Below are 15,573 nucleotides of genomic sequence, written 5' to 3'. Positions count from 1 at the left end.
GTCAATAACAACAACAGTATATGAGAGTCATATTGGAAGCAACACAGTATCGTGGCTGTTAAGGTATTGATTTCTGAGGCATATATAATAAGAAAATACATCAAAGGGGTAGGAAAAAAAATCTCAGACCACAGTAACACAAAAAGGAGCAAGGTGACCAAGGCAGCCATGAATAATTTATATGCCAACTTTCCCAACTATTTACAAGCTTTATGAGAACTGCATAAGAATGAATTAAGAGCATCTTGGATGAAGGCAGGCAGGCTTTCACAAGCAATATCCTACAACAGAATAGATGTTTACCATCATACAAATATCTCTGAAAATGTAAAGAATACAAGGTCCCACTTTGCTTACTGTCTGTTTAAAAAAATGTTTTAAAAAAAAGGTTTGATTTATTAGAATAAATGTTGCCTTAAAAAGATCTTTTGCAACATAGTATCTCTCATTCATACATCACTCCAGTTATGTGCTAGGCACTGTATTAGGTGCTGAGGATACAAATACTAAAATGAAATAGTCCTTGCCCTCAAGAAACTTACATTCTACCACAGGAAACAACTTGAATACATGCATAGACTGTGACCTGAATCAATGGAGGGAACATTCACATCAGCCCTCTCATTTTATAAATGAAGAAGCTCAAAGCCCACTACGTTTTTATTTTGTATAAATAAGACTGATTTAGAGAATTGTACAAGGTCATACAAGTAACAAATGGCAGTGTCAGAATTTGAACTTAGTTTTCTCTGATTGCAAATTCAATACCTTTCCATTATGCTGAATATGGAAACAAATAATTTTTAACAGAAAATGGAAATTTAAACATATACAGAAGATTAGAACAAAGAATACTTTTAAAAGATCCCAAGAGGAAGAGATCACTTTCAGATCAAGCCTTATACTTATCAAGTATTTCGATACTCTGACAAGAGGTTTATTTCTTTGTTTTTTAAATACTCATTCCCTCACAACCTCTAGTAAAATCCTAACCCAATTCCTTATCATACTGTGGAAGTGACTCTGGGCACCAGTAAAGCACAAAGATCCTACCCAAGATGGAAAGGCTTCAAGTATAGACCCAGTGAAGAACTGTGTGTCTATAACTGAAGAGGCATTGTAGCTGATTCAGAGGTTCCTCACCAAGTTTGGTCATAAGAGAATACATTTTCAGTCACAGCATCTCTCAAAATACCTCTACCAATTCACAGAGGAGTTGCAATTTGCATCACTGGAGTCAGTACCACAGCTAAGAAATCATAAATCCTTGAGGTATTAAAGAATTTCCTCACAATAACACTGTGAAGTAAGTTAGGTTTTATTATTATCCCCATCTGAGGTTATGAGAGATTAATGGCTTCCCTCAGGTCATGTACTGCGTCAGTAGCAGTCAAAAGTAGAACCCAGGCCTCCTAATTCCTAGCCTACTAGTGGTCTTTCCACAACACCTATGCTTCCTATTGGGACTTAAGTTTTACGATGGTAACACTTTAGGCATGGGTATCTCTGAATAAAAATGCACTCAAATTGTGAGAGAAAGATGAAGAATAAGAGTTGGAATTTGAGTCCCAACTCTGCTACTCAATAACTATGTTACTTCTTTCTGGATCTCAATTTCCTCCTCTATAAAATTAATGAGTAGGAATAGTGCCTTCTAACATAGACATAAAAATAGTCCCTTTCAATGTCCCTTCTAACTTAAAAAGTCTATTATAAATTGCTTCCCGTATCTGTTCTCCCACTACTGGAGGGTTCTAACAAAGCAGAGAAATGAGTGAAGAGGAGGGGTCTAAAGTATCTAGTGAGTGAAAAATCAACAGGTAGCTGTAATCAAAAGGTTCTTTTGCCCTACTAGGAGGGAGATGGTCTTCATTTAAAGAAGAAATTGGTTCAACCTGAGCTGTGAAACTGAACTAATGCTTCCATCTAACCATCTGTTACCATCCAAGGTGATATTTTCTTCTCTTCTTGCACAGAGCAGGCTGGTCAGATTTTCAAGGAATTTAAAAAGTGAAACTAAAACAAGCCAATGTTTGTGCATTCTTATCTTCAGTATATGGAAAGAGACCTTTTTTGTGACATAGCCACTGCTCAGGAGCCTAATAAAACACACAAAAACTCTCAGGCACACATCCACACTCATTCCAACAAAAAGAGCCATCACCAAGCAGATGCTTCCAAAGCTGCCTCCTTGGCAATGGAACCCGGCTGATAGTTTGTTTAATTAAAAAGGGGAGGGGGAGAGCCCATGCAGATCCTCAGTGTTTAACAAAACTGAAAGATCAAAATGGACCAGCTGGCAGAAACACTCAGGCAACTTTCACACCAAGGGAGAAAAAAAATAAAACCACTGACCTGGTTTCTGCTTTTAACACTACTTCTCTTGTACTCACAACTGCTTTGATCTTTTGGGCTCTATTGTAGGGGTGGAAGAAAAAAAAGTCTCTTTTCTCCTCACCCTGAAATATGCTTGAAATTTCACAAGATTAAAGATGTCAATAAAGCCTATGCCTCGGACATAAAGGTAGTAGGAAGGAAGAGAGCATGAAACTCATTATATCGGAATTTTATTCTTCTCAAGTCCAGAAAACACAAATACTTTTAATAAGTCACCATAAAGCCCTGACCAAATGTAAAAGCTCTTTTCTAATTTTATCAGCTCGAGGAACACTAGACCTAGAGTTAGAAGAGCTCATTTTAAGCCCTAATTCTGCCTCTTATTTGCTGTCTGACCCCGGGAAAGTTTCTTAATTATTCTGAGCCTCAATTTCCTAATAAGTCAAATAGAGATAATAATATATTTGTACTATTATTTCACAGAGTTGTCAGGATTTGATAAACTATCATACTGGTCTGAATATAGGTTTGTTACCCTCCCCCTCCAATAAAACTTCCTTATGAGAAAATTAAATAACATTGACTGTAGGTCACACTCAGGTTTTATAAATGCCAGACTGGAGGAGAAATGTGTGGCATATATTCAGATCAATAATGCTATGAGTAAATCACTAAAAGTCAGCCGTTATTTTAATGATGATCAAGTAAGATCATTTATGTCAAAGTACTTAGTAGACTATTTTGTCAAAGTACAATATTTTACTATACAGACAGTAATCTACATAAACAATACCTACATAAATTACCTGCCGTACTTCAGACTTTGATGAAATGAATAATTAGCAGGTCCTATCATAAAATCAAAACAAAATGGGAACGCTATGATTCAATTACCTTTCAAATGTAAATAAACCTCACCAAAAACCTATGATGAGTTGCCAGATACTCTTTTCAATTAGCATTCCACCAATATAACCTAGACAATATAACCTGACCATAAAAGTGGTTGGTCTTACTCATAAAGCGGAGTAGATAGCTTGTGATTTCCATCAAATAAATATCTGCCCACCAACTCCCTAATACCAGAAATATCTTTTATATTGGACAAAGAATATTTGCCAATTACAAAAGTAAAGTTTAGAATAAAAATACACCTTGGGGAAAGTGATTAGAATATTTAAATACATAGTAAACTGATCAATATCAGAGTCATTCCCTGAGAGCAGATTGTGATAGGAAAGAAGAGGAAGAGAGAGAGAGCAGAGGAAGACAACTATAAGGAGAGATGATTGACAAATGTTGGAGGGGATGAGGAAAAATTTGGACACTAATGCACTGTTGGTAGAGTTGTGAACTAATCCAATCATTCTGGAGAGCAATTTAAAACCATACCCAAAGGGCTATAGAACTGTACATATCCTTTGACCTAACAATACTACTAGCAAGTCTGTATCCCAAAGAGATTAAAAAAAGAAAAATGACCTATATGTATGAAAATAATTATAATTATCTTTTTTTGTGGTGGTAAAGAATTGGAAATTGAGGGGATACCCATCAATTGGGGAATGACTGAACAAGTGGTAGAATATGATTGTGACAGAATACTATTGGTGCTATAAGAAATGACAAGTAGGATGCTTTCAGAAAAACCTAGGAAGACTTATATTAACTGATGCAAAGTAAAGTAAGCAGAACCAAGAAAACATTGCACACAGCAACAGCAATAACGTACAATGATCCAATTATGCATGACTTAGTTATTCTCAGCAATACAGTGATCCAAGACAATTCTGAAGGATTTGTGGTGAAAAATGCTATCCACCTCCAGAGAAAGAACTGATGGAGTCTGAATGCACATCAAAACATACTTTTCTCACTTTGTTTTTCTTGTTTTTTTTTGTTTGTTTACTTTTGCAACATGGCTAACATGGAAATATGTTTTTCATGACTTCACATGTATAATCTATATCAAACTGCTTGCTTTCTCAAGGTCGGGGGAGGAAGGGAGAGAAGGATTTAGAACTCAAAATTTTAAAAAAACATGTTAAAAATTATTTTACATGTAATTGGAAAAAATTTAAAAAAAAACTTTTTAAGGCACTTCAATTAACTCTCTGGTCGATCACTATCTCAATGACTTTCTAGACTAGAAAAGTCTTCCCTGATCAACAGTTTCTTACACATGTTTTCTTCCCTTATTAATAAGCTGCTTGAGGGCAAGAACTGTCTCATTTTTTTAATCTATATCCTCAATGCTTAACATAGCATAAACCACACAGTAAAATCTTAACAAATGCTTTTCATACATTCACTCATACCTTAAAGATTATGGAGTATACCTAGAGCTGGACTCCTTCTCCTGATACATTTGCTGTGGCCTTTTCTAGAAGGTCATATGTATTGGCTTGATACGGAAAAAATTTGGTTCTCTCTTCAAGGGCCTGGGTATCTCAGTATTAAACCTTATCTGAATATGCAGATTCAGAGTAAGGGGCGCCTTTATAGAGAAAAGCCCTCAGGTTCTAAGATGTTATACTAAACTGTGTTATTTGGATTATCAGTCCCCAAGGTAATTAGAAGCAGCAACTGGGTGATAAGGGATGGTGAAGCAGTTAACATTAAAAGTCAGTAATCAGAAGTAGAAAAATCCAGAGGTCTATAGACATTGAGAGCAAAGGCAAACTGACCCTCAGGCTTCAATAATCAATGAGGGCAACACTATATTGCAACCAAGAACTTCATAAAAGGTTAAAAGTTTTCAAAGGGTGGGTGCTTAAAGGACTAAGCTTCAGTTATTTGGCAAACTCACTTATAAGGAACAGTTAATTTCCCAATGGTGTCTAATAGATAGGGTGTTATTATAACAAATTATTAAATCAGGAAGACCCAAGTTCCCTTAATCTCTCTAAGCCTCAGTTTCCTCATCTGTAAAATGGGGATTACAATACCTCAATAGCAATCATCTCTTCAGGTTATCATGCGGGTCAAATTAGATAATCTATGTAAAGTTCTTTACAAACCTTAAATATCTGATTTTTTTTAAAATCAGTGTCCCATAGTATGGCCTAACAGGCCTTTTTGAAGTACCTTCCCACTGGTTTATGGGATCAAAGGATAAAATTTTACAAAATAGGACTATTTGGAAAATAACAAAATAAATTATTTCTCTTCCATATGAATGGAATCTATAGCTAATGGTTGATGGATTCCTCTTCCTATTCATTCAACAACATTTAGGAAGCGTGGGGGAAGCATGGGGAACTGAAACCAAACCTAAAGATAGATAAAGCACTGTCCTGGCAGGTAGGGAGTTTAGTCTAGTCTGGAGTTAAGACTTAAATTGAGATAACAACACATGATTAAGTTCATTAGAAGGTTGCAGCACAGTGCTTTGTGAGATCTACGGGGCAAGGTCTTTACTAAAGTTCCCTGGAGGAGGTTGCTTTTGAAGTTGATTTTAAAGGACAGGTAGGAATCTAACAGGTGAAGAGTCCATTCAGTGAATACAGAAGGCTGAGCAAAGGCTCAGAGGAACAGCAAAGCACAGTGTGAGGCTGGGGGATGGGGAAGAGAGAAGAATGCAGCAAATTCATGAGAGCATGACAGTAGAAAGGTGCCAAAACTCAGAAGGCACTAAATACCAAGGGAAGAAAGGTTGAACTTTGCTCAGGATCCACTGAAGAGTTTTGAACTTTTATGACCATACGTATGAATAAGGAAGATCAGTATGACAACATGCCTGTTTCAAGCATATCCTAAACTATAGATAACTTCCAAAGAAAGTCTGCTCCAATTCTAAGATTTCTTGAAAGTAATACAATTCTGCAGCCACAGAAGAGACCAGGGATGTCACACAAGAGTTCTATTAACAAGAAAGCCTTTACTCTCCCTTGGTTTCGCTTTGTTTTTGGGGGTTTTTTGTGTGTTTGTTTTTGGGGATTTTTTGCAGATAAAACTTTCAAAACTTGAAATACACATACCGGAGTCAGGAAGACCCATGTTCAAATGCAGCCTCAGACACTTACTAATGATGTGACCCTGGACAAGTTACTTAACCTCCATTTGCCTTAATCCACTGGAGAAGGAAATGTCAAAGTACTTCACTGTCTTTGCCAAGAAAATCCCATATGGGGTCATGAAGAATCAGAGACACATCTGGACAACCAAACAACAACAACATTAGCATGTAAGCATCTTGAAAATAGGGACTGTTGCTTTTATTTGTATCCCAAACACTTAGCATGGTCCTGCCATGTGATAATAAGCACTTAGTACATGCTTTTTCACTCCTTGATTCACATTCTTCTAATCACTGAGAACAGAAAAGCAAATTCAGGGAGAGCAGAAAAGCCAGGGTAGAACAAATCCACCAGACATAATTCCCAATTCTCAATCCCTCTCTACTCCTTACTACCTTCAGAACACAGTTAATGTTCTACCTTCTTCAAAAGAAATCACAGACTCAAGAACTTTAAGGAGTATCGAGCATCCTGTCTATTTCCTACTTCCAGGAAGGCAAATTATTAATTCTATTTTATAAACCAAGGCCCAAACAATGACTTCCTCAAGACCATACAGTTACTGGAACTAAGGCAAGAAGTTAGATTAAATGTCCACTGAGGTTTCTTCCAATTCTAATTTCTGTCTGAGAATAATGATAACTGTTTTCCATGATGTTGATTCTGAGGTGTTATAAAATACCAAAATGCTTTCTCAGTCCTCAAGGGAGTCCATTAGTAAACATCTGTCCTAAAAGAAACAAATATACATAGAAATTTCCACAAAAGACAAGAGCTAGAAGGAACCTTAGAGATCACTTGGTTGAACCTGCTCATTTTACAAGTAAGGAAACTGAGGCCCAGAAAGGGGAAGTGCCTTGCCCCAGGTCACGGAAGTTTAATACCTGTAGCAGAGGTGGTATTCAAATTGGTAACTTTTAACTTCAACAAATCTAGTGTTCTTTTTTATTAAATCAACTGCTTTCATTTTCATCTTCATGAGGAAGGAATGAAGAAACAATCATACCTGAACTTGGAATTCAGAAGTACTACTAATGCATACAACATGACCTACTGAGAAGAAACATCTTGGTAAGGCCATATAACATCCCATCAAGAACCCAGCGTGCCATACTAATCACTTGCTCTAAGGCAAGCAATTACTATAGCATAATGATACCATCCATGCTTGACAAATTTCTAAGGCAAGGTTAATTCAGAAAGCAGTGTTTAAAGTCTCTTCTCAAAGTCTTCAGACACAGTGGCATCATCCAAGAGTTTTCAAATAGCCAGTTTCCTTTTCTATATTCCAGTCATCTTTTCTAAAACAATAGTATGAGTTTTCCAAACCTAATACAGTGACAGAAAAGCTGAAAGAACTAAGATAAGGAGGTACTAAAGAGAGCAGACAGTGAGCATAATAAAAACAAAAGCATTATCAACTTGAATTTATAAGCCTTCTTTAAGTTTTTGTATTTTTTAGATTCTTTTCTTAAAAAACAAACAAAAAAACCCTACTATGACCACCTTAATGGTTTATTACCAGCTAATTGTCTTCAACAATACCAATAACTGACTGATATATCAACTCTGTCCAGACATATTATCATCACCCAGGGTATTCAAAAATGGCAAATAGCAACAGCTAAGCAATATCCCATTAACAATGACAACTCACATTTCTATTGCTTTTTAAAGGTTACAAAGCAATTTCCTCCCAATATCCTTTTTTTAGGTATCTAGTGAAAGCATTGTTATTTCCACCTTACAGAGGACAACACTTGGGCTTAGAGGAGTTAAGTGACCTGCTAGTATGTGCCAAAACAGACCCGCCAGGAGTTCTGAAAAAAAATAATGATCATGGGGAGGATGGGTAATATCCCTCACTCCACTAAAAGAAACTGCAGCCCCTCTTTGCTTCAACAGATAATTTTTATGGACTGCTAAAGCCATAAAAATTCATCCCTCTGTTGATAAGGTCTTCCCAAACTTATTTAACCTAGTTCTGAAACCAGAGGCATTTATACAGTCAGCCTCCAGTCATACTGGAAGCTTCTCCAACCTGGTAGCTTTCAAGAAACTAAGGTGAAACACATGCCATAAATTTTAGTAGCATTATCCAAAAATAACTTGAGAGATTTTTTTTTGTATTCTTTGAAAGAAAGAAAAAGAAATTTAGGCTATTAATCTCCACTCTCTCCCACAAATTGGAAGAATTATTTCTAGTTGAAAGATGGAGAAGCAGGGGCAGAGAAAGAAATCAAATGAGGCCCTGGCTTCAACTCTCACAATGAATCAGCAGCTGGGCAGCCCTGTTTTTTCCTCTTCTCATTCTTAACTAATAATACATTATGTTCCCTCTCTTGTGCCCTTTTGAGAAGAGACTTGTAAACCACTACCATCATTCCAAGAATGAAGAGCTATTTATTCCCTTGGTCCAAGCATCCTGACAGGATAAATGAAAGAGACACTGTTGTTTGCAGCTACAGATGAAAGATGGACACAGAACACATTTATGAATGCCTGACCTGGTCGTTTTTTGACCTTTCTAGGCAAAGTCTAGCAGGAGCAAGCAGGAAAAAAGAACTGTGGGGAAGATGCACAAACCAATGTATATTTCACTTGTGGAACACAAGAACCAGCCTAGATCACAACAAGTAATGAAATGTTTTACCCTTCTCCAATGGCTACAGAGAAATAAAAGTGGTAACTAGCAAAAGAGCAGTCTTCAGAGAAAGCCTATTTTGCCTCAAGTCAAGCTAAACCCAGGACATTTGTGTAGATTTTATTATCAATTATATCTCACAGTAAGGAAGGAATAACAGATGGGCAGCATGAAGGTCTCCAAATATGATGGATGGCTATTCAGTAGAGTATTGGTAAGAGAATGTGGACAAGAAATGTACAGGAAAAGGGAGGGTGAATAGGTTGTAAAATAAACCTGCAGAAACAGTACTTCAGTTAAGATCCCATTTCTGCTGAAGTATCAAAGAATATCTTAGGATCTCAGGTTCACAGATTCAGAGCTGGAAGGAATCTGAAAGACCATTTCATTCAATCCAGATTTCATCTATCATTTTACAGACAAGGAAAATGAGATCAAGAGAGGTTTAGTGACTTGACAAAGGTCCCAAAGATAACATGTGGTGGAATCGGAACCCAGATCTTCTAATACCAGAGCCACTGCTTTTTCCATCGTACCAATCGCTAGATAAAGAAGACTTTTGCAAACTCTAAAGTACTATAAAACTTAGTTTTTAATATTTTTAAAAATATTTTAGTTTTGGAGATGGGGCCTCTCTCTTTCTTTTTCTCTCACTGGAAGTCATCAGGAACTTACAGGCCTGTTCCCAAAGCTGAATGGTACAAAAGCTTGAACTTGTTCTGCTTTCAACTTGGGCCAGTTCCACCCTCCTCAAGCAGCCTGGTGTTCCCTTCCCTAACCTCAAATCTCTACCTCGGAACTCAACATAACAGTGCCAGAAAGCACAGATGCACAATCAGTTTTGGCTCTACCACAGCTCCTAATTCCAAAGCTCAAGTGATCCCACAAGCCTCAGCCCTCCCAGCAGGAAGGGTTGCAGGTGTGTGCCACCATGGCCAGTCTATTTTTTCATATTTTACATTTTTCAAGTAAAAAGGCATTGGGAGGGCATTGCTTCTCTAGTCCCTGCACCTGGGACTACAAGAAATCTCTATGTTATCATAGTTTTAATTACAGGTGATCCTACACTCCAAAGATTCTGAAGTATTTATTAAAGAAAGGCAGCATGACAGTGGACTGACTGTGCATTCAGGAAGATCTGGGTTCTACTTCTGCCTCTAACACATATTGACTGTGTGAACACAAGCCAAGTCCCATAACCTCTCAGGGCCTTAAGCAATTTTCACAGATTATATGTTACAGATGAGTGGCTGATCTGTATCAGTGGAAGAAGTTTTTATGATAAAGAGTTTCTTACACTGATGAAATCACACGTCTGGTCCAAAACATTTTTTAAAATCTGATATTGAAAATGAAAATGACTACCTACAAATCCTTCCCAAGGGAGGAATCTCCACCATTTAGAAACTACTGAAACAAAAGCCAGGGATGTTACAGAGCTTTCAACAGAGCAAAACACACACATTGTCCTAAAGCTATCTATTCTCCAGAGCCTAAATTGATGAATGACAACAACAACAACAACAACAACAATAATAGCTAGCATTTCTATATTGCTTTAAGTTTTGAAAAGTATTTTATAAATGTTATTTATCCTCACATCAATCCTGGGAAGTAGATGCTATTATCATTTTCTCATTTTACAGATAAGGAAACTGACTTGCCCAACATCACAAAGGTATTACATGTCTGTGGCCAGATTTGAAATGAAGTGTTCCAGACTCCAGGTCCATTGCTCTATCTGTTGTATCACCTAAACATATTATTACAAATAGAATGAAAATTAAAATTTTACTATTTTAAGATATTCTAGTATCTTAGATATAAATTTTCTATTATTAGCTATTACTAATAATCAAATTAATATCCAAGATACTAGAATAATCGAATGTTTTCATAAAATGGAATTATTTTATGTACCAAAGAAAAACCACTCAACACATTTACAATACATGAAATTGATACTTTTACTGAGCTCACTTTGCAGTTAAAATAATTCAAAGATTGTCACAATTTAACTGATGAAATGTCACATGCACAAGCTCTTACCAGGTTCTTGAAAAGTGCAGTAAGCTCCTTTGTAAACACCGAAAACTTCAGGAATGCACTTCCTAAATCTGGATCGTCTCTGCACACACAATTGCCACCAAATTTCTCCAGGGCTTGTGTATACTGTTCTTCATTTTCCACATGTGCTTCAAAAACAAGGAGATATCACACCATTACTTCTGGCAGTAAGAGTACAAACGTTTTTGAGCAAAAACCCATTTAGGGAGTATGTGGGTGGAGATTCTGTTTGTTTTTGAAAAACAAAGCCATGAATATATTACAAGGAATGAACAAACCCTCCATGAAAACAGGCTGCCCCTCTGAACAGAAAGAACTCTTAACCCCTAGTTATGTGCCAGAAACCCACCGGGAAGCCAACAGACACAGACAGATAAGAACAACACAAACAGGAAAAGTCCAAGACATCAGGTTCATTACAACAACCTATGGTGTTCCAGGATGTGACTACAATCCATACTCAGGATACTTGCATAAATTTTATGAGCACATATTTCTGGTAGAGCCTCCTTTGGTCAAACGATGGCAAAAGTCTCAGGAGTTAAATTAACTGACCAGTAGCTGTTTCAATAATTACACTGGAAGGAAGGGTAGGGGAAAAGGTTAGGGCCTTCCACATTCCAAGCTATGACAAAACTCTTCCTAGAAATTCAACAATAAAAACTCTTTTCTTCTCTCTGCCCAGATCCTGACTATTTCGAGCCCAAGGACATACCACAGTAACTTCCTCCTTCTATGGATGAGCTGGTACTGATGCTCTGGGAATCGCATAACAAGAATCCTTACACCAGAGTTCAACACATCTCAAGGGCCAAGGTTGTCATGGTGCCTGACAATTTCACTATGGCCTACTTCCACCCCAAACTACAAGCCAGTTGGTTAGTCAATAAACATTTGTTAAGCCCCTACCATGTGTTAGGCACTGTGTTAAACCTGGGAATACAAAGGAAAGCAAAAACAGTTCCTGTTCTCAAGGAGCTTACAGTTTAATGGGGAAAATAACATGAAAACAACTATGTACAAACAAAATACATACGGGATAAATTGGCAATAATCTCAAAGGGAAGGTGCTAGCACTAAGGAAGATTGGGAAAGGTTTCTTGTGAAATGTAGGACTTTAAATGAGACTTGAAGTCAAGAAGTAGAGATGAAAAGAGCAAGTGTTCCAAGCATGGGGGGACAACCAGTGAAAATTACTCAAAGCTGGGAGATGAAGCATCTTGCTTAAAGACAGCAAGGTGGCCACTGTCTGGATAATAGATTATACAGAATGGGGCAAGGCGTAATAAGACTAGAAAGCTGGAGTGTAAAAAATTCTTTCTCCTTATGTTATACCATGTTGACAACCTGAAAAAAGTTCCCAACACTAGACACTGACACAGTCCAGTCAGCAGTAAGGAGTTTCAAGGTACCCTTTGGCTGCTAGAAGCCCTTTATATGATCATAGATTTAAAGATGGAAAGGTCTTTAGAACCAATTCTAGTTTAACTCTCTCAACTTACAGGTGAGGAAACTGAGGCCCAGAGAAATTAAGTGACATGATCAAGGTCGCACAAGTGTTGATTAACAGAGTCAAGATCTGAATCTCTTAACTTCAAATTCAGTGTGTTGTCCAATGTGCTCCTCTGTCCCCTCTTTCCCAGACCTGGTTTTGATAACACTACCTGAAGAGAAACAGGGAGATACATAAATAGTGGAAAGAGAGATTGCTGACCACCAGGACTTCCTTCCACCAGTTCTATATATGACGGCTCAATTGCTCAATTTCTATTTTCAGTCTTTCTATTCCAATTCTCCCCAGCAGACCCTCAGAGATCTTACCCCAAAGAGCACTTGTGGGGCAAGGACTTTGTAAACCATAAAACAATTTACAAATCTGAATTATTATTGTTTCTGCCATAAGTTGCCCTGTTCATCCGTGACACAGTGAAGAATAGAACCCAGGTCTTCTGATTTCTAGTGCAAGATTCTTTCTCTACTATACAAAACTTCAGAGACATTATCCCAGAAAAGCTTTTTGACTATTAGACTATGACACTACGTCTTCCCTTTAATGAAAAGGTTTAGAAAACAGCCTCCATTAAGAGGGCCTGAATTCCTCCCCAGGGAAAAGTCATCACCCATTCTAAATCTAGCTTTCTGGACCTTACAATGGAGATCAGGATGGGGGTGGAGGTGGGGGGGTGGGCAATGAAGTGAGCTTCTGTGTTGGGAGAGCACTTACTGCCATAATGCCAGACTCCCATGACCCATCATGAGTGTGTACAATACAAAAAGCTTAGGAAAATTCTCTGACCTTGACCTTCAATTATACTTTGAAGCCAAAGGGTATTCCCAAATGTATCTAGTTATCACGAGTAAATTAAACTTGGTACTTACAGCCTCTACTTTTAGGCTTTTGGCATTCCAACAACAAATAGGTTAAATTAAGCATCTGCTAAGAGACTAAATCCCATCAATTAAATCTGAAGAGGAATGAGAAGAGAAGAAAAAGGAATTGGAAAACAGCCTGACATCATAATAATAAAAAAAAAATACTGGATTTAGAGTCAGAAGACTTATGCTATTACTCAAGTGACATATCAGGGTCAAAACAGCCAAAGTATCAGAGGCTAAATTTGAATTTAAACTCAGGCGTCCCTGACTCCAGGTGCACAGCTCTACCCACCTGGACACCTAACTGCCTCAAAGGTCCCTCCTTTCCTTACTCTTCTGAACCCTTTGGATCTATAATTCTAAAGACATGGGTTCCATTTTTTCCTTTGCCACTAACTGTGAAACCCTGGATAAATCAGAACCTCTCTCAGAAACAACTGCTTCATCTGTAAAATGGGAACAAGGATATCTGCTTTACATACACTACAAGACCAAATGAGAACAGCAAGGATTTAAGGTAAGAGAAGAGCCCAACTGCAAATATAGCAAATACCTATCACTGAAATATTGTAGTTCTTGGTCTTCATGGTAGTGTGCTCTAACATATGGAGCAACACCAAGCCAAGTTAAGTCTGCTGGATAGTACAATGGAAATGAGAAATCAGACTTACATTCATCAATACACGCAATCAAACTTATAATGTTGTCTGTAACTTTTTTTAATTGTTGGTCTATCCTATCAGAGGGTCTACATATGTTTATCAGCTGTTTACAAACACAGACATATTGTTTAGTACATCACATCATACAAGTGTTTCTCTTATTGTAGAATAACTTACAGGAAAACAACTTAACTCAAAACATTTCAATCACAAAATGGAGACTTAGTTCTGCTAAGTTAACATACTCAAACATCTGTTTAAAAAAAAGTCTTTGACAGATGAGGGAGCTCTACATCTGGAGTTTTTCTACTTGCTTGCACCATCTCTTAGTGATGCTTAAGAAGTTTTTACTATATTGTGATTAAGTTCTGTTGGAATTCAATCAGATGAAAAAGTTGTAACTGTGACTTACAATGGGGATAGCTAAGAAGGCATGGATGTGTATGTATACGTGTACTCTCGGCTTCCAAGTCAGAGGAATAGTGAGCAGTGTTCCCTACCACCAAGCTAGCAATGTTCTTCGCATTCTTCTGTAGTCTGAAAAGTTTGTATTCTCCTGCAAGATATTGTCTGTGAAGGCTCAAAGACGGTAAAGTCCAGTTCTCAACTGGTGTGATTTTTAAGTGGGTGGTCTTTCTAGACCATAGGGATGTCCTTATCAGCTAGCATAAGGTCCTCAAATGACTTCATCCACTCTGACTTTCACAGAATGCTTGATCAATGAAGACAAGTTTCTCATTTGAGGCCAGAGAAAATCCAGTGCCATTAGTCTATACCCCCGAAGTGAATGCTCTTTGTGCCTCACAGTCTATGCCTTTGGCAGCAGTCTCTATCACTACCAAATGCTGGCCACCCAAGTCACACCAAGAATGAGAATTTTACTCAGGACCTGTCAGGGTTTGTCATATAAAGCACATAAAAGGGATCTCTGTTGTCTCAGACTTTATCATGTCATTTCATTTGGCTGTCAGCTATGAGTGTAGAATCCTGCAGTCCTCCTGTAGAAGAGCATCCTTGGCAGTATCCTTTTGGACTTTGCTGACTTGAATGAGATACTCAAAGTTAAAGTCCAAGGTCAAGAGTGTTATCAGTGATATCAATTTCAGCTATAGTTTTAATTAAAGCTCCATCAGACAATGTGGATGGGTATTCAGAATATTCAAAATCACATTAAAAACATCATTGCCCTTGGCCTTAGATAGTTTAGCCTGCATAGATGTTGTAAAGAACACAGTCACATATGATAGCCCCTGTCAGTATCCAGGGTCCTACACCTTATACTTTTTTATTTGCTAGGTGGTGCAATGCTAGGCCTGGAGTAAGGAAGACTTGAGTTCAAATGAGACCACAGACATTTACTAGCTGTGTGACCCTGAGTAAGTCACTTAATCCTTATTTGCCTCAATTTTCTCATCGGTAAAATGAAGATAAGAATAGCACCTACCTCCCAGGGTTGTTGTGAGGATCA

The 15,573-nt window shown here is 37.6% G+C and overlaps 1 protein-coding gene across 5 annotated transcripts in view; it reads right to left on the bottom strand.

Annotated features, from left to right (window-relative positions):
• ASAP2 (ArfGAP with SH3 domain, ankyrin repeat and PH domain 2) overlaps positions 1-15,573 on the bottom strand; it is a 254,664-nt gene that overhangs the window by 133,953 nt on the left and 105,138 nt on the right. For all 5 annotated transcript variants that reach the window (XM_020992602.2, XM_078149760.1, XM_020992604.2 and 2 more), the window contains exon 4: positions 11,050-11,195. In XM_020992602.2, coding sequence (XP_020848261.1) covers positions 11,050-11,195 — 146 coding nt within the window. The remainder of the gene's footprint in view (positions 1-11,049; positions 11,196-15,573) is intronic.

The sequence above is a fragment of the Phascolarctos cinereus genome, unplaced genomic scaffold, assembly GCF_003287225.1.
Source record: "Phascolarctos cinereus isolate Bilbo 61053 unplaced genomic scaffold, phaCin_HiC Scaffold_2;HRSCAF=192, whole genome shotgun sequence".
NCBI classification, from domain to species: Eukaryota; Metazoa; Chordata; class Mammalia; order Diprotodontia; family Phascolarctidae; genus Phascolarctos; species Phascolarctos cinereus.
This window is presented reverse-complemented; position numbering and strand designations above follow the sequence as displayed.